This window comes from Natrix helvetica (genome assembly GCF_964273705.1).
Source record: "Natrix helvetica genome assembly, chromosome: 2".
In the NCBI taxonomy this organism is placed as follows: Eukaryota; Metazoa; Chordata; class Lepidosauria; order Squamata; family Natricidae; genus Natrix; species Natrix helvetica.
The window spans coordinates 416,991-435,799 of record NC_138552.1 but is presented as its reverse complement, the minus strand read 5'-3'; the positions used below and the strand labels follow the sequence as shown (position 1 = coordinate 435,799).

Here is an 18,809-nt window from a genome sequence, read left to right as displayed (position 1 = left end):
TGACGTCCCGGCTAGACTACTGTAACGCTCTCTACATGGGGCTCCCCTTAAGATGCACCCGAAGACTGCAGTTGGTTCAGAATGCGGCCGCGCAGGCAGTCTCGGGAGTCGCTAGATACTCCCACGTAACACCTCTCCTGCGCGGGCTGCACTGGCTACCTGTAGCTTTTCGGGTGCATTTCAAGGTGCTGACTATCTTCAAAGCGCTCCATGGCACAGGACCTAGTTATTTGCGGGATCGTATCCTGCCCCACACATCCCTTCGGCCGATCCGCTCACACAGAGAGGGACTCCTCCAGGTGCCGTCCACTAGGCTGTGCCAGCGGGTGACGCCCAGGGGAAGGGCCTTCTCTGTGATGGGCCCGACCCTCTGGAATGACCTTCCCCTGATATTAGAACAACCACGGATCTCCGCTCCTTCCGTAAGAAGCTCAAAACCCACCTGTTTAATCTAGCCGGCCTGGCCTAATTCCAGCTCTCCCACCTCAGTCTGTATTTTTAAATTTCACGGGTTGGTCTTAGGCTAAGTTTTTAATTTTTATAAACTTGTACAGGGGTTTAAAGTTTAATCCGATTTTAATTATATTTATTATTATTTGTATGGTTTTTAATTTGGTACCTGTACACCGCCCTGAGTCCCTTCGGGGAGAGGGGGCGGTCTAGAAATCAAATCAAATAAAATAAAATAAATAAATATATAAATAACTGGCTGACCAACCGCACTCAACGTGTAGTCCTCAATGGAACTGCATCTACATGGAGGGAAGTATGCAGTGGAGTACCCCAAGGCTCTGTTTTAGGCCCAGTACTCTTCAACATCTTCATCAATGATTTGGATGAGGGAATAAATGGGGAACTCATCAAATTTGCAGATGACACCAACCTGGCAGGAATAGCCAACACTCCAGAAGATAGGCTTAAGATACAGAAGGATCTTGACAAACTTGAACATTGGGCACTATCTAATAAAATGAAATTCAATGGTGAAAAGAGTAAGGTTCTACATTTAGGCAAGAAAAACGGAATGCACAGGTACAGTATAGGTCAGCAATGGCGAACCTTTTTTGGCTCACGTGCGATAAGTGGGGGGAGCACAGAGGGGTTGTGTGCGGGCGTGCTGCACCCATAATGCAATGCGCATGCGCGCACTACAGGCACGACCCCCCCATTTTTACATGCTTTTTTCGCCCTCCCCAGGCTACAGAGGCTTTATAGGAGCCTGGGCAGGGCGAAAACAGCCTCCCCCGCTCCCCCGGACGCCCTCCGGAGGCATCAGGGAAGCCTCCAGACGGTCCCTGAAGCCTCCGGAGGGCGTTCGGGGGGCGCGGGAGGCTGTTTTCGCCCTCCCCAGGCTCCTATAAAGCCTCTGGAACCTGTGGAGGGCAAAAAATGGCTTTAAAAAAGGGTGAACTCAGCTGGCCAGCATGCACATGTGCGCTCGCCAGATGACAGGGCAGCGCCTTGCGTGCCCTGACAAATGGCTACACGTGCCACCTGTGGCATGTGCGCCATAGGTTCGCCATCACTGGTATAGGTGGTACCGTGATCAACAGTAGTAACTGTGAAAGGGATCTTGGAGTCCTAGTGGACAATCATTTAAATATGAGCCAGCCGTCTGCAGCAGCTGCCAAAAAAGCCAACACAGTCCTAGGCTGCATCAACAGAGGGATAGAATCAAGATCACGTGAAGTGTTAATACCACTTTATAATGCCTTGGTGAGGCCACACTTGGAATACTGCATTCAGTTCTGGTCGCCACGATGTAAAAAAGATGTGGAGACTCTAGAAAGAGTGCAAAGAAGAGCAAGAAAGAGGATTAGGGGACTGGAGGCTAAAACATATGAAGAACGGTTGCAGGAACTGGGTATGTTTAGCTTAAGAGAAAGAAGGACTAGGGGAGACATGATAGCATTATTCCAATATCTCAGAGGTTGCCACAAAGAAGAGGGAGTCAAACTATTCTCCAAAGCACCTGAGGGTAGAACAAGAAGCAATGGGTGGAAACTAATCAAGGAGAGAAGCAACCTAGAACTGAGGAGAAATTTCCTGACTATGAGAACAATTAATCAGTGGAACAGAAGTTCCCTCCAGAAGTTGTGAATGCCCCAACACTGGAAGTCTTTAAGAAGATGTTGGATATTTGTCTGAAATAGTATAGGGTTCCCTGCCTAGGCAGGGGGTTGGACTAGAAGACCTCCAAGGTCCCTTCCAACTCTGCTATTGTATTGTATACATCCCTTCGGCCGATTCGCTCACACAGAGAGGGACTCCTCTGGGTGCCGTCCACTAGGCTGTGCCAGCGGGTGACGCCTAGGGGAAGGGCCTTCTCTGTGATGGGCCCGACCCTCTGGAATGACCTTCCCCCCCGACATTAGAATGACTACGGATCTCCGCTCCTTCCGTCAGAAACTTAAAACCCACCTATTCCAGCTAGCCGGCTTGGCCTAATTCCATCTTTCCCACCTCAGTTTTATTTCTAAATTTTTAGGATTGGTTTTAGGGTCTGTTTTTAATTTTTATAAATTTGTACAGGGGTTGTTTAATTTGATTTTTAGCTATGTATATGACTGTTTGTATGGTTTTTTAAATGTATTCCTGTACACGGCCCCGAGTCCCTCCGGGGAGAGGGGGCGGTCTAGAAATCTAATAAATTGAATTGAAATTGAATTGTTAATAGAATAGGAATAGCATAGCATAGAATTAGAATTCTTTATTGGCCAACTGTGATTGGACACACAAGGAACTTTTCTTTGGTGCAGGTGCTCTCAGTGTACATAAAAATACAAGATACATTCATCAAGAATCATAAGGTATAACATTCAGTGATAGTCATAGGGTACAAATAAGCAATCAGGAAACAATATCAATATGAATCCCAAAAGATACAAGCCACAGTTACAAAGAAGGTGATGGCTGCTCTCTCTCTCTCCCCTTCTCTCTCTCTCCCCCTCTCCCTCTTCCTCCCTCCCTCTATCTCTCTCTCCCTCCCCCCTCTCTCTCCCTCCCTCTCCCTCCCTCTATCTCTCTCCCTCCCTCTCCCTCCCCCCTCTCTCCCTCCCTCTCCCTCCCTCTCTCTCCCTCCCTCTCTCCCCCTCCCTCTCTCCCCCCTCTCTCCCTCCCCCTCTCCCTCCCTCTCTCTCTCCCTCCCCCTCTCTCCCTCTCTCTCCCTCCCTCCCCCTCTCTCTCTCCCTCTCTCTCCCTCCCTCTCTTTCTCCCTCCCTCCCCCCCTCTCTCTCCCTCCCCCCTCCCTCCCTCTCCCTCCTTCCCTCCCTCCCTCCCCCCCCCTCTCTCCCTCCCTCTCTCTCTCCCTCCCCCTCTCTCCCTCTCTCTCCCCTCTCCCTCCCCCTCTCTCTCTCCCTCTCTCTCCCTCCCTCTCTTTCTCCCTCCCTCCCCCCCTCTCTCTCCCTCCCCCCTCCCTCCCTCTCCCTCCTTCCCTCCCTCCCTCCCCCCCCTCTCTCTCTTTCGGGGATCAGTTCCAGCAGACGTCGGAGCATGCCCTCTTCTCCTGCTCGGTGGTCGATATCTTCACCCAGCTCAATCAGAGTTTTGAGATCATCAAGAAGCTGGAATGTCCCGATCCGACCATTGTGGCTCATTACATGCGACGCTTTTCCAAGGTACCCCTCCCCCCCACTTTGGTCTTTGCGAACACGCCTCCCTCCAGGCCCCCCTGCTTCCCCTCCCGGGAAGGTTGAATTGAGGTCTCTGCTCTCCTTGCAGACCATTGGGAAGGTGCTGGTGCAGTATGCGGAGATCGTCTCCAAGGACTTCCAGAGCTTCTGCTCCAAGGAGAAAGTGGTGAGTCCCTGGCCTGACTCGGCCCAGGCCCCACCCCTCTGGGGTCAAGAGGCTCAAGAAAAGGGGAGGTTTAGTTTTGGAACTCACCATCGTGAGACGTGCCGGGAGCAGCTGGCTGCCTCCAACAAGGGCTGGGCCGATGCAGGAAGTCCTGGGCAGAGACGCTCTTAACCCCATGGGCCTCGGGAGGCGTCTGCTGGGAGACGGGGGGGGGGGGGCCTTCCCTGGGTGGGGGCTGCAATGGGGGGGGCAGGGCTCCAGTCCAACTTGGATCAAGAACCACGGACAGCATGCCCCTCCCCCCATCATCCCTGGGGCCAGAAAAGGGGCAGGTCTGCCCACCCAGACCTTGGGTAGCAGTTGGGCTTCTTGCTCCAGGGGGCCCTGGGGAAGGAAGGCAGCCATTGGCTGAACTCTGGAGCTGCCTCTTCCTCCTTGGAAGCTGACGGCCCTTTGCCCCCCTCCCTCCCTCAGCCCTGCATCCTGATGAACAACGTCCAGCAGCTGAGGGTGCAGCTGGAGAAGATGTTTGAGGCCATGGGGGCCAAAGAGGTGAGTCTGAGGCTGGAGCAGGAGCTCACCCGGCCTCCACTTGGGCCAGAGGGTGGGGGAGGGGCCTTCTGGGGTGGCCAAGGCCAGTGGGGGGAGGGGGAGGTCTCCCTTCTCTGCTGGCAGCCAAGGTGGCCTCCTTTAGAAGATGGCTGGGGGTCTTTGGAAGAGGCTGAGGGGGGGGTCTGGCTTGAGGGGGCCTTGCGGGAGGCCCTCTCGGCTGCCACGGCTAGAGGGGATTCGGGGCGTTCCTTACGCCTACCCCTTGGGTCTCATCTCCCTGGTGGGCTGGGCTTCCAAGGGAGCTTTCTTTCCCAGCCACTTTGGTGGCCCTGAGCACAGCCGTCCGTCTGTCGGGCCGCCTTGAGCCCCTCTCCCTTGGGGCCCCTCCTCTCCCGGAACCTTTTCCTGGGGGCCTTGTCTGACCCCCACTGCTCGGCCTTTCCCTCGCTAACCATTGGGAGGATGGTGGGTGCCTTTCGTGGCCGTGGCAGGCGGAGGCTTGCACTGGCACGGGCACTTCTCTCGGAAGGAAAAGAGTGAACCTATCTAGGAAGGGCTCCGTCACGACCCTGGTAGCAGCAGGGCAGGAAGGAGCCTCTCTGCCCCCCGGCCTCTGGGCAGGAAGAGAAAGAGGCCAGAACTGCACAGATGAGACACGTGGAGACCATCCAAACACCCTGCCTTGGGCATGAAGCCAGCTGGGCGCCTCGGTCCAGCCCCCCCCCCCCATCAGCCCCAAGAAGAAGACGGGCAGGGCAAACCCCTCCTGCCCAGGGAACTGCCATGACTGGCAGATAGAAGCTCTGCAGGTGGATGGAGGAGGGAGGCAGAGTCTGCATGGCCTCCCGTGGTCCTCGCTGGCTCCTTCGGATGCTGATGGCTGCCGAATGGGCACAAGGCGGGCGGAGCTGTGTGTCCCTGCGCCCTGTCCCTCAGCTTCCATGGCTGCCAGGTTAGCAGGTGTATGAGTGGCCTGTTCTTGTGGGCAGAGCGAGCCCACCGTTCTAGGCAAGGGTGGAGCTCTTCTTCCGACCCAGCCTCTCCTGCCTAGGGCAAATCGGGGGTCCCCCGGCGGCTCTTGGCTGATGGAGGGGCTCTGGGGGCAGCTGGGAACCCAGACCCCCCCTCCCCTCCCCCCAGGTGGGTGAGCATCCCCCCATCTCAAGGCAAAGGGGGAGGGTTCCCTGCCCCACCTGTGGATTCCCCACTTCTCAGTGCACCTTTGCAGAGCCTGGATGCCCTGTGGAGGGAAAACCATTCTCCCACCTCACAGTTGGTGTCATCTGAGTTTCCTTTGTACTGGTTGAATTGTCCCTCAAGAGGAGGGGTTGCCCCTGAAATAAGAGATTTCTGGTTCCAAAATGGATCGATGCCCAACTGATAGAACAGTTCCCCCCCTTCGCGCCCCCCCTTGTCCAGAAACAGGCAAGAGCCCACAGGCGCCACGAGAAAGGGGGGGAGGGGGACAAAGGCAGGTGAAAGGAAGAGGAAGAGAAGGGGCGAGGGGGGGAGGGGGGCAAGGGCCCCTCCCCAGAAGGTCCCAAGTCAGCAGCCTCATCCGGGGGCCCATCTGTTGCCAAGGAAGGGGGCAGGGGCTACTACGGGTTCGGCCGGTTTTGGGAGAACCCATAGCTAACGTTACTGCCAGTTCGGAGAACCTCCAGATCCCACCCCTGGACGGCCCCTCCCCTCCCAGGAGTCTCCACGCGGCCTGTTTTGGATGCCAGGAAAGTGCAGGCCCCGTGCGGAGGCTCCGGGAGAGGGAGAGCCCGGCTGAGGCAGTTTTCCCCCTCCCAGAGACTCCAGGAAAGCCCCCAGAAGGCGAAAACACCCACCCACCCGCTGTGGTGCAGGAGGCCGACTAGGCCACGCCCACCCAGCAACCGGGCAGAGAACCTGTTGCTGAATATATATTTTTTATTTTGATAACAAAATTCCACTTTCCATTAAGCATTATGTCGCCTGGGTACAAATATTTTCTGCCAACATTTAAAATTTGCAATCACGTTCATTATTCAACCCGTTTAAGCTTCATTTCCAATACCTCAAACGTCTATAACAATCCTCATCCTGATTTATTTAACTCAATTATATTAACTGTTCATATATTTTCTATACTTGACACAACTTCTTTTACTATTAATTGCTGAAATTTTTGAAGCGCAGCCCTGAAGGGGGGGAAGCATCCCTCCCACCACAAAGAGGGGGGGCCTGTAGCTGTCGCTTCCTCTGTGGGAAGGAAGGAGGTGCAAAAAATGACACTTCGGTTTCAATATAAATAGAGCTGGCATTGGCCGCACGAGGCGTCTGGAATTATAGCGTCAGGGCGTCTCCACCTCCAGAATTGCTCTGGTCCCCTTCGGTGCCTGCTGGGGCCCCCGTCTCCAGCTTGCAAGTGGGGGGCGGGGTTGAGGAAGGAACCGGGCAGCCCCCTTGGAGCCTGGCACAAAGAGCCCAGGGGGTCAGGCAGGAGGCCACCCTCCCGCCTCCAAAGGCCCCTCCCCGGCATTTCCCTGCCCCTTCCCCAGCAGGATCCCAGAGGGAAATCTGATGAGGGGACACACAAACACATACACGGACGGACGTAGCTGCTCCCCTGCCTTACACATTATTTAGCCGTATGTTGCATAAAGGGCCGAGGCCTTCCTCCTCCTCCCTCCTCCTCCTCTTCTTCCCCCCCCCCAACTTTCAAGGGACATTTTAAGGGATGCCCGCTGTCTGTTCCCAGGGTGAGTCAGGTCATGTGCTGCCAGGGGCAGCTCTCACCTCCATCTGTGGGGGCTTGTGGGAGTGGGATCCTTCCCTCTTGAGGGTCCCAGCTTGGTGTGAGTGCCCCTTAGCTGCAGAGTTCAGCCCCGCTGCTCTTCCCTGCTTCCTGCAGGGTCTGGGGGAGCTGGGTGCAGGCGGTGCCTGGCTCTGAGATGGCCCAGGAGCTGGGCTCTCCCTTGGTCTTGGCACTCAGTCAGCAAGAGGGTGTCCTTGTCCTGGGAGGGGCGCCCCTGTGCCTGCTGGCCCCTGGGCAGCGTGGTCTCCTTCAGGGCCCCCCAGCAGCATCCATGCGGTTGAAAGGAGGCCCAGCATGGCCGGCCCCTCCCTGCCCTCCTCAGAGTGGACAGTGGTTCCCTTGCACTGCCCGGCTGCTTGTGGGGCCAGGCACACAAGGCCCAGGCTGCCCTCACATGGCAAGGCCCCGGAGGTCTCTTGCAGCCCGAGTGAACAACTGCCATGCGGAGATGGGGGACTCCAGTCCTGGCTCTGGTGCCTTGCAAGCCCCCCACCCCACCCCCACAGCTCGCTCCAGATCGGGTGGGAGGGGCCAGCTCCTTTCTGGGGCTCCAGATTGGGGGGGGTGTAAGAGGGAGCCTTGGCCAGCCCTACTCTGAAAGGCAGGGGCCCCCTGTGAGGATGGGGCAAGGGCGGGCTGAGAGCTAGGGAGGGGGGATTGCTATTTTCAGAGCAGAGTTGGGAAGGGGGCGTCCTAGAGGCGGACTGAGCCCTTTACACGCACGCACACACCAGCCTTGCCCTCGCTCCTTCTCCAAGCAGTGGCCGAGGGTGGCAGGGCCACATGGGGGGGGAGGGTTCTCCAGCCTCGCCATTCTTAGCAGCTGCTGGCCCCAATGGCACGCCGGCCTGTTCCTGGCAGGGAGCAGGTCCTCCTGCCCCACAGCAACGTCCAGGGCGCAGGGAGTCCGGCCCCTGTTCCCCTACTCAGCCTTCCTCTCTTGGCAGCTGGACCCCGAGGCCAGCGACTCCCTGAAGGAGCTGCAGGTGAAGCTGAACAACGTCCTGGATGAGCTCAGCACCACCTTCGGAAACAGGTGGGACACCCCCCCCCCCCCCCGTCTGTCCTGGCCCTGGGCAGGAGGAGGGAAAGCAGAGCCCCGAAAGAAGGACGGGGGTGGGGGGATTCTGCTTATTGCTCTCCTTGCCTCTTTCTGCCCCAAACAAAGTGGAGCGATGGGCATTTGGCTCTTGGAGCACGAAGGAAACTTGATTTCCGAAGCGTGAAATCCATCCACATTTCCTAGGTTTGCATTTCTTGAGCCAAAAGAAAGTGAAATAAAGGTCTCACTGTGGTTTTTACTCGGCTAGTTGTGACCGATTTTAGGCTGGTGCTCATCCCCGTTTCTTAGCATTGTCCAGAGATGTTTCCGTGGCCATGTGGCCCACATGCCATCACGCTGCATCGTAGAGCCTGCGGTGAAACACGGAACCCACTTCCCGTACTGCACGCTTAGATGCGGTGCCTGTATCTATCTCCCTGCACGTCCCTTCTTTCAAACTGCAGGAGCTGAGCCCAGTGACGGTAGCTCCCTCCCTCCTGCGGCACCTGGGTCTCAAACGGTCGATCCGTAGACCTTTAAGCGCCTTAAGATTCAGTGTCCGCCACTGAGCCACCGGGAGGAATCAGCCGTGGCTTCCCTGAGCGTTGGGGGCTGGGAGTGCGGAAGTTAAATCGGAAGGGAGGTTGTCCCCCCACAGGACTCAGAAGGGGGCTGGGGGGGGTGCAGGGGTCGTGTCTTTCCAGGGACGAAGGTGGTTCCCCTTCGGGGCCCTTCTGGCCCTGCAGTCTGCCAAGCCCTGGTGGGGCAGAAGAGCCAGCCCCCCTAGAAGGAGGAGCGGGGCACGTGGAGAGGCCGCTCTGTCCTGGGGAGACGGGCACAGCCTGAAGAGGCCCTGGGGGTGACCTTGCCCCTCGTGCTCAGTTTCCAGCCCCGCATCGAGGAGTGTGTGAAGCAGATGTCGGAGGTCCTGGGCCAGGTCAAAGGGGCCGGGAACAGCGGCCCCAACACTGCAGCCCAAGACGCAGACAACGTCCTGAGGCCTCTGATGGACTTCCTGGACGGAAAGTAAGGGCGGGGGCCAGTGCGTCTTCCCCAGGGGCCCCTCAGCGGGGGCTCCAGGCCCACTTGGCTAGGGGGTGGGGCCCTTGGGAGGAGGGCCATCCAGGGGGCTCTCATAGGTCCACACCTCCTCTGAGGGGAGGGGCTGGTGGGGGGGGGCGGATGGAAGGGGGCCCCTGCAAGCAGTGCAGGTGGTGGGAGAGTCTCTGCGTCCCCAGCTGAGCTGAAGCCTCGGCCCCTCCCAACCCCGATTTTAAGGGGCCAGGAGGGAGGTTCTGCCCAGCCCCCCTCTCTCTGCTCTGGGGGGGGGGGCAACACCTGTGCTGCTGGCATGTGTCAGTGGGCGAAAGCGTTGTGGAGGCTCCAGCCGAGGGGTCGGGGGCCCCAGCAGCTTCTCAGGTTCTTCTGAGGCGACGTTAGTTCTGCTCACCTCTCCCCCACCAGCTCTTTCCTCCTCCAGGGAGTCCTGCTGGACCCTCATATGGACCCACTGAGCCCCCGTGGGAGCCCTGCCCCTTCCCCTTGCCCTCTTGGCTCATTTGCAGAGGCTGAGCGTTGGCGGCCTCTTTGGGTGGCACAACGTTCAGCGCATGGCAGGCAACAGGCCCCCCTGACACCATGCGGTCCAGTCCCTGTTTAGGTCCGAGGCCAGGTTGAGGCTTTGGAGAGTGACAGCTGCCCCCCCCTCCGATGCCCCACCCCCTTTCTCCCCACAGCCTGACCCTCTTTGCCGACGTCTGTGAGAAGACGGTGCTGAAGCGGCTGCTGAAGGATCTCTGGCGGGTTGTGATGGACACTCTGGAGAGGCTGATTGTGCTGCCCCCCCTCACGGATCACACGGTGAGCCCCCACCGTCTCCCTCCCCCTCCTCCTGGTCCGGGGCAGGCTGGGCTCTGGGTCTTTGGGGGGGAGGGGAAGAGGCTGTGGGACCAGAGGGAGCAGGAGCCTCGAGGCCAGCCGACCGTGGGCCCTTTCCAGTGGGGGCCTCGGGGGTGGGGGGCTGCAGCTGTGTCTGAGGCTGAACTGGGGGTCCTAGCCGGAAGCCCCCTGCAAAGCCTCTTTTATTCCCAATCGGAGTGTTTTCTCAGCTTCAAAAATGTTGCATCCGTTTGAACAAAGGCTGCATTTCAGGCTTGTACCTATATATATATATATAAAATTAAAATTAAAAATCTAAACTACTGCAGAGAACTCTCCCCACCCCCAACTCCCGTGACTCCTAAGGGGGAAACTTTCCCTTTTCCCAAAGCTGAAAAGAGGCTACAAATTCTGGTTCTTCCTTCCTTCCCTTCCTTCCACTTTTGAGCCACCAACGAAAACTTCAGCTGCCTGATGCGACTGGGATGGCAGGGCCTGGAGGAGTGGGGGGGCTTCCCGGAGAGATGGGGGGGGGGACACACAACTGCTCTCAGAATTTGGTGCCCCCCCCCAGGAGCTCCTGGACCAAGCAGCGGTTCTTGGTTCTGGCAGCCGGGGGGGGCAGGGCGGGGGGAGGCTGTTGGGCCAAGTGGCCGAGGTTTTCTGGTGGCCAGGACAGAGTTTCTCTGCGTTTCTCTGGAGTTTTTAATGTTCTTCCTTCTGTCTTCCACCTTCTCCTGCTCATCCTCACCAGGGGACCCAGCTGATATTCAGTGCTGCTAAAGAACTGGGCCATTTATCCAAGCTGAAGGTATTAGGTGTGGGGGAGCAGCTGCCGCATGCGTGCCCCCAGCCCCTCCCCGTGTCTTCAGCCTTGCACAAGAGCCTCGCGTCGCATGTCTGGCAGAGTCTGTCCGTCCCACCACCTCCCCATCCAGGCCCCATACTGTCTTGCCTCCAGCATCGTCCCTGCCCCAAGGGAGGCCCCCGGACCGCCTCTGCCCCAGTGGCCTGGATGGGGGTTGGCCTTCACAGGGAAAAGGGGGAATTGAGGGGGGGGTTCTTGGTAGATCAAGCCCTTCTGCAAGGACCGGGGAGGGGGAGGTAGGCTGGGAAGGAAGGGAGCCTCAGCACCAACTCTGGAGAGATGCAGGTCCTCCCACATTTCCTCCCATGGCATGGCTGGGCCCTTGAGGTGGGGCTGGGCCTCCCTGGGCAGAAGGCTTCCGCTCAGCCCAGGAGAGGCGCAGGGGAAAGCAGCAGCGCCGTAGGGGGGCCCTTTCGGACACGGTGCTTGGCCAGTCCCTTCCCCCCCCCCCCCCGAGCTCAGGAGGAGTTGAGATCCGGCCGTCACCCGAGGAGCCCAAGCAGCGTCTACGGAAACTTAGGGAAAGGTGGAGAGTGCCCTCTGGGCTCCCGTTGGGGACGGCCTCCCCCCTCAGACTTTGGCCCCAAGAGAGAAGCACCAGCCATGAGGGGCGGAAGGTCTTTCCTCAGTTTCCCTGGGGGGCCCTCTCTCATGTGCCTTGGGGTCTGGAGGAAGGCCCCTCCCAGCTGCTGCTTGCGCTGCTTGTCCTCCCGCCAGCTCCCTGTGGCTGATGTCTGCTGCTCCAGCCTCTGCCCTCCCACCTTCCCAGCTCCTGTGCTGCATTTCCTCGGCCCTGAGAAGCCCCCGGGGTGGGTGGCCCCCTCCCTGCTCACCCTGCGGGTTTCCCTTCCAGGATCACATGGTCCGGGAGGAAACGCGGAACCTCAGCCCCAAGCAGTGCGATGTGCTGGAACTGGCGCTGGACACCATTAAAGTGAGTCTCTTCCCTTCCTGTGCCGGGGAGGCAGAATGGCCAAGCAGGGATTCACACAGATTGGGGGTGGGGGGGCAGCCCCCTTGGTGGCCCCTACATGGCAGCAATGGGGGCAGGGAGAGGACTCCCGTTCCACTCAGAAGGGGCTGCCCTGCGGAGGAGCCTTTGTTCCGGGTGTGACCCTCTTTGTTTCCCCCCCCCCCCAGCAATACTTCCATGCCGGGGGGAATGGGCTGAAGAAGGCCTTCCTGGACAAGAGCTCAGAGCTGCAGTCGCTGCGCTACGCCCTCTCGCTCTACACTCATACCACCGACACCCTCATCAAGACTTTCGTCCAGACACAGACGGCACAAGGTGCAGAGGGGGTGGAGGCAGATTGGCGCACTGGGGCCCCCACCCCCACCAGGGAACAGCTTCCATGTTGGCCACACTCCCAGAGCAACCGGAGACTGGGGGAGGCTGGAATGGGCTGCAGTGGGGGCCCCCCGCAGGAGAGTCCTGTGGAGGGATTGGGGGGAGGGATCCTCTCCGCAGCGGCTGAAACAGCAGCAGCCATCCTGGAATTGCAGCTGAGGACGGTCTGGAGCAGGGAATGTCCCCGGGGCCCCTCCTGACTAGGTCCCCAGGGCCCCTTCTGCAGCATCCCAGGCAAAGAGGCTCCGTTCAAGACAGGCAGGAGGGGCCTCCCCCCTCCCTGCTTCTGAGGGACTCGCCTCCCATGGGGGCCTGGCTTCAGGGTGCAGGAGGCCGGGGAGCATGGGTCTTCAAAGCCAAGAGAAATGAGGAATGGTCTCTAGGAGGCCTAAGCCCTGGGGGGAGGGGGCCAAGACCCTCCACAGAGACCCATGCCCCTCCCTCAGGCAAGGGGCAGCCTCTCCTCATCTTCCCCAACCGCCACTTCAGGAAGGAGCCTCCGGGAGGGGCAGCTGAGTGCAAGCAGCCCCCCACGCATCCCCATGGCAGCCATGCCAATTCCTCCCTCTGCCCTCTCAGGCTCCGGAGCAGAGGGCACCGTGGGCGAAGTGTCCGTCCAGGTAGATCTCTACACGCACCCAGGCAGTGGGGAGCACAAGGTCACTGTGAAAGGTAAGCAGCTGGCATCCTGGCATCCTTGCCCACCAGGAAGCGCCCTGCCAGCGGCAGGAGGGAGGGCAGGTGGAGCTCCTGGGGGGCCCCCGTTACATAGGGCATGGAAGAGCACCCTGCCTGCATTGGGGAGGCCTCACCCTCTCCCTTTGTCATGGCAGTTGTGGCTGCCAATGATCTGAAGTGGCAAACCAGCGGCATGTTCCGGCCCTTTGTGGAGGTCACCATGATTGGGCCACACCAAAGCGACAAGAAGCGGAAATTCACCACCAAGTCCAAGAGCAACAACTGGGCCCCCAAGTACAACGAGACCTTCCACTTGTAAGTCCCCCGGCCTCTTTCCTGGGGAGGGGCAGTCTCTGCCACTCTTCCCCCTCCATGGGGTGCCCCACCTGCGCCCTGCCCTGGCCCCTCCTTCCCTGCCCCCACACTCAGCCGGGCTCCCTTTTTCCGTCTCCTGGAGGCTTCCTTCCCACCTGGACGGGAGCAGGTTCTCCTTCTGCAGTCATATTAAAGGAAACGGCACCCCCCCCCAAGGGTCAGGAGGACCCAGACCCTCCCCACTGCCTGCTGCCACCCGGCTGACCCTCTCCCGCTTTCTGCCCTGCAGCGTCCTGGGCAATGAGGACGGGCCGGACGCCTACGAGCTGCAGGTGTGCCTGAAGGACTACTGCTTTGCCCGTGAGGACCGGGTGCTGGGCATCGCCGTGCTGCAGCTGCGGGAGGTGGTGGAGAAGGGCAGCTGTGCCTGCGGGTGCCCCCTGGGCCGGAGGATCCACATGGACGACACGGGGATGACCATTCTGAGGATCCTCTCGCAAAGGACCAATGACGAAGTGGCCAAGGAGTTTGTCAAGCTCAAGTCTGAGTCCCGCTCCCCAGAAGAAGGGAGGTGATCCTGGTCTCCGTTTCGGACTGCTTGGGCCAGACACACACAGGGCAGCAGCCACACCCATTTCCCCTGGGCACCCCAGGAGCCGCTTGGGAGCCCCTGTGACACCTTCCTTACCAAGGGAGTCTCTGGGATGGATCGGGCCTGGGGGGGATGGGGGACAAGGACCCCTTCCTGCTTCAGCAGCTGTGCACAAGGAGTGGGGGCAACACATGCCCTCCAGGGGGAGGGACAGGCGACCGAAGACCCGGCCCCACATTCCCGCCACTCGGGCAAGCCGCAGGCAGGCAGGGAAGGGGCTTGTGAGCCCAGCTGAGCCTTGACTCGGCCGTGACGAGGGTCTCAGGGTCTGGGAAGGGCACTCGCCTGGAGAGGCCGGCGGATGGAGCCCCGGAGGGCCGTTGGCCCCTCGTCCTCTTCTGAGAGCTGCTTGGCCCCAGTGGCTGTGGGGCACGAGGAGGGGACGTGGCCTGGTGCGAACTCTGCTGTCCTCCATTGCGGGCGAGAGGAGGGGGCTTCCCTTTTCCTCTTGACCTTTTACAGCTTCTCGGTCTTTCTCAGAACGCTTCTAGGCGCTGCGTAGCTGTTGTCGATATGTGTGATACAAAAGTGCTGTTTTAACTCCCCTTGAGTGTACCACCGTTGCAGGAAGTGTAGCCTTGAATAAAGGACTGTTAGTGGCATTCGCACCTGTGGCCTTTGGCGGCTGGGGACATGGGCATCGCGAGGGACCGGATATCTCCCGAGAGCCTCTTGGCACAACAACTGCAGAGGAGACGGGCAACGCTTGAGCTCACCCAGGCCCACCAACTCTGAAGACGGCTGCCATCGCTCTTACCCACCGGAGGTCCCCGTCCTCCTGCATAACACTGGCCTGGCAGGCCTTCCTGTGGCCCTTGTGCCCGGCCACCACTCAGGGGGTTCCTGTTGCTAGTGTCTCTGGGGAGGGGCTATTGCTCCAGAGAGCCCCCATCTTCCCTCCCCAGTGAGTGGAGGGAGGGGCTTCTGGGGGATCCCTCTCTAGGCAGCTGCTCCGGCCAATCCAGCAAAGCAACCGGAAGAGGCCTAAATCTCCCCCAGTGGCTCCATTGCCCCAAAATGGGGTTTTCTTTGAGGGGGGGCAATCTTGGCATCGCCAAGCAGTGGCTGTCCCGGGGAGGGGGTGGGGGAACTCACTTTAATTTTGCCCCAAACTCCAAGCAATGCCGGAATCCCCGTTGGGGAGAGGGAAAGTCTTCTCCCCTGCTGAAGAAGAGGAGGGGACGGCCATTCCTCCCGCTGGAGGCCGCAGGAGTGGTGCTGCATCCAAAGAGGAATTTAACTTCTGTGTGGCTTGAAGCCAGGCCAATGGCTCCCCCCCCCCCCCGGCTTTATTGACCACTTGCCTGAGACATGACCAGCCAGACGGAGCCCCTGACGGTCCCCAGTCCCACCAAGGGCCCCATTGGGTGCAGACAAGCCCACTGCGAGGGAGACCCAGGGGCCTGGGGGCTCTTGAGGCCCAAGAAGGATTCAGCCATTGCTGGGAGAAGCCCAGGCAGGGCCTCTCGCCATGGGCAGCCCGGCATTCTCTCTGCTGTGGGGAAGCCAGTGCCAGCTGGCCAGCATGGGGCGCCCAGGGGATCCCCAGAGGACCAGCCTGCGTGGGAGGGGAAAGGATCTGGGGGGGAATCTCATGTCTAGCCTTTCCAGGTGTGGCTTCCCACCTGCTGGGGCGGCCTTTGGCCCAACCAACAGGTCTCCACCAGGCCTGCCGCCTCCTGCCGTCACTGGCCACAAATTCACCCAAGGCAGAGGGCAGAATGCCGGGCACTGGGCATCCTCCCTACTGCACCCACTGTCTCAACAACCCCCAGCCCCTTATGCGCCCCTTGACCCCCTCCCCTGCAGGCTCTCCTGCTTGGCTGCTGACACCCCCTCCTTTGCTGCTGAACATGAAAGGGGGTGAAGAGCCCCCCCCGCAGCATCTGTGCATTCCTCTGGTGGGCCCTCGGAGCTGGCAGAGGAGCCCAGCTGAGGCAGTTGCCCCGGGTGCTGCTGTGGGACCCCTCGGCCTGGGGTGGGGGCTCCCTTTGTCCGGGCAATGCAGACCCTGATCTCCCGTGGGCAGCTTCTCCCCCTCCACCCACCCACCCCGCTCCTTTCAGAACTGGGTCTACGGTGGTTGGGGGGGGGGAGATTTACCCCTCAACATGCCCGGGAAGGCTGCGGGGTGAGGGGTCTTTCAGCAGGAACGCAGGCCGCCACCGCACTGCCTTCCGCCGGCCCCGGCCCTGCCCGCTTGCTGGCCTTCGTTCCGGCCCGGACTGCGCGGCCCCGCCGCCCGCTCAACGCTCGGAGTCGGCGGCGAAGGAAGCGAAAGCCCTTTCCTATCGACAGGAAGCAGGGAAAGCACCGGCCGCCGCCTCCCCGCCCCGAGCGGAGCAAGGCGGAGGAGAGCCGAGGGCGCCCTCGCCCGTCCCGAGTCCCGGAGAAGCGGCTGTCAAGGAGGCGACAGACCGGGCCCAGCTCTGCCCGCGCCGTCCCGAAGCAGCGCCCGGAGCCGAAGGGAGCGGAGGAAGGGAAGGCGGGCGGGCCGGCGGTGCCTGGACGGGGCAGAGCCGCCGACGGTAAGCCAGCCCCGACCCGCGGCGCTCGGACGACCAGGAGGGTCTCTAGACGCTTCCCAGGAAGAGCCGCGGCCCTCGCCAACAGGGCGCCCGCGGGAAGCCCGCCCTGGGGTCGGGGGTCCGAGGGGCGTCCGGAGCGCAGCTTCCAGGGCCCCCCGGGGCACGGCGCCTTTTCCTCAGGCGGGGGCCGGAGGAGGCGCTTCTGCTCTGCCCCCCGAGGGCTGCTCGGAGACGGGAGCGGGGCGGGGGCGGGTTTGGGGCCAGCCCGGGCAGTGCCGACCTCTCATAGCTGGGGGGCACCGGCCGGGCACAGTCCGGGAGTGCCGTCGGACAGTGGCGCATCTTGGTCCGTCTCCCGGGCCGGAACCCCTGGGCCGCCGCGCGCCCCCTCGCTCGTCCCGGGAGAATCCGGCCTTGGGGAGCCGCGCAGCCCCAGAGAAGCTCGCAGCTCGACGGCCGCAGCAGCCGGGCTCCCCTCTGGGCGACCCCCCTCTGCCCGCGGGCTCCGCTCTCCCGTCGTCCCCCCCCCCCCCGTCCTTTGCCTGGCAGTGCCGATGGCGGGACGCTTTCCAGGACTTCAGACAAGGGGCCCGAAGGCGGGAGCGGCGCCCATCGGGGCTCCCCAGAACTCCGGAGCCCCTGCCAGCCAGGAACGCAGCGGCCCACCCGCCGACCCCAGGCTGATTCTGTCCCCAGCTGACACCCCCCCCCCCCGGGTGCCTGTTGCTGCTCCTGCTGTTCTTGGGAGAGGACACCCCCCCCCCCGCCTCTCTCCGCCTGGGCTTCCCAGCCTGGCTAAGCGCGCAGCTCCTCCCTCCCGAGGCTGCAGGAGCCGCGGCGCTTCCATCTATGGCGCGGCGCTGGGCAGCCTTGCGAAAGCGCCCCACGTGTCCCTCGGTCCCGGTGCCTGCCCGGAGGGCCAGGGAGACCCGCCGGCCAGCACCGCAGAGCGAGGCTCCTCCGCCTCGGCCTCTTTGCCTGAGAGCGACCCGCTGCTCCCGGGACCGGCAGGGATTGGACTGTGCTGAGCGGCTTGCCCAGGCCGTGAGCCAGGGACCCCCCAGGCCTCCCCAAGACAAAAGGGGAAGCCGAGGGCAACCAGGCGCAACTTCCTCCTCTTCCCGCCAGGCAACCCGGGGTCTGATGGGCAATCAAGGGCCTCATCACCCGGTGCAGCTTCAGGGGCAAAAGCTATGGCAGGAGGCTTTTCTGCTGCTGTCATGCTGCTGGGTGCCAGTCCCTGCCGCTGGTGGCATCCCCAGGGACCCAAGGCAGCTGGCTCTGGAAGCTCTGGAGAGGCTGGCCTGGACCTGTCACTCATCACGGTGCCAGGCTGTTTCCCAAGCCCTGGTAACTTGCTTGGTCAGGGAGAGGCTCTGGCGGGCCCTTCGGGATGAGCCCCCCCCTCCTCCTGCCAAGGGAGCGGTTGTGCATCACACAGTGAATTGAACCCCATTCCTGGTCTCATTTCAGTGCCTGAGTTTAGGAGCCTCCCTGGAATGGGGGGGGGGGGCTGAGAGGAATCCCCCTTGCACCCACCACACAGTTTGACCCATGGAGGGGGTGTTGCTTTTGGACTTGAGTTCAGGGTTTCTTTTTGCCCTGTGCTAAAATTCTCAGAGTCTGTTTTGTTTTAATTTTGTACTAATGACTGAAACTGGTAAATAAAACTTATTTTCTTCTTGGGCAAAATAAAAGAAGATCAAAAAAAGCGATATAGAATGTCTTCATGTGTGGGATAAGCTAAACACCACCAAGAGGGATTTAACTATTAAAAAGCTCTTTTTCTCCTTTCATAATTGAATTGTGAGAATTTTTACAGTGTTCTTAAAGCTTCTAGCAGAAACATTCCTCAGAGTCTCTCATGGAAACGACAGCTATCCCTTGTCAAAGGAGGATCCAATTTTCCATCGTTTCAGGCTCATCCCTGGCCATTTATTTTTAGCATTGATTGTTTTGGGGGGTTGGGTGGAGGAGAAATTAGGAAAATCAAGTGTTTACTTCAGGCCGATGGGTCATGGATCTGGGGCTGGCACTTCTGCTCATGGGGAATTCTAGGAGTTGAAGTCCACAAGTCTTAAAGTTCCCACGTTTGGACACCCTGCAATAGACTGTGACACCTGTCTAAATATACCTGATAGATCTTACGTGGGTGGGGGAGGTGTTGGGGGGTGTTGTAAGCAGCTCTTCACAAAAGGGCTTAAAGAACTTAAAGCCATGTCCAAAATGGTTCCTGGCATGTTTTTGGCTTTGGTGCCAGCCTCCAACCGCTGGGGCAGTTGGACTTGCTTCTTGCCCTGGGGGGGGGGAGGCTGTGTCCAGGAGGGATCCATTCAGACTCTGAAGCTCACTTGTATTTCTAGAA

The 18,809-nt window shown here is 60.2% G+C and overlaps 2 protein-coding genes across 4 annotated transcripts in view; both read left to right on the top strand.

Annotated features, from left to right (window-relative positions):
* UNC13B (unc-13 homolog B) overlaps positions 1-14,518 on the top strand; it is a 167,232-nt gene extending 152,714 nt beyond the window's left edge. For 2 of the 3 annotated variants that reach the window (XM_081942076.1, XM_081942074.1), the window contains 12 exons: positions 3,474-3,617; positions 3,721-3,798; positions 4,273-4,350; positions 8,083-8,171; positions 9,060-9,203; positions 9,914-10,037; positions 10,810-10,866; positions 11,777-11,857; positions 12,064-12,211; positions 12,851-12,943; positions 13,105-13,264; positions 13,554-14,518. In XM_081942076.1, the coding sequence (XP_081798202.1) occupies positions 3,474-3,617; positions 3,721-3,798; positions 4,273-4,350; positions 8,083-8,171; positions 9,060-9,203; positions 9,914-10,037; positions 10,810-10,866; positions 11,777-11,857; positions 12,064-12,211; positions 12,851-12,943; positions 13,105-13,264; positions 13,554-13,839 (1,482 nt within the window). In that variant the 3' untranslated portion in view covers positions 13,840-14,518. The remainder of the gene's footprint in view (positions 1-3,473; positions 3,618-3,720; positions 3,799-4,272; positions 4,351-8,082; positions 8,172-9,059; positions 9,204-9,913; positions 10,038-10,809; positions 10,867-11,776; positions 11,858-12,063; positions 12,212-12,850; positions 12,944-13,104; positions 13,265-13,553) is intronic. The other variant, XM_081942075.1, reaches the window with a different exon arrangement.
* A 1,385-nt stretch (positions 14,519-15,903) lies between these two features.
* The window catches only part of LOC309388120 (phospholipid-transporting ATPase ID-like), a 52,239-nt gene continuing 49,333 nt past the window's right edge, over positions 15,904-18,809 (top strand). The window contains exon 1 of the mRNA XM_081945155.1: positions 15,904-16,444. Within this exon, the coding sequence (XP_081801281.1) occupies positions 15,919-16,444 (526 nt within the window). The 5' untranslated portion in view covers positions 15,904-15,918. The remainder of the gene's footprint in view (positions 16,445-18,809) is intronic.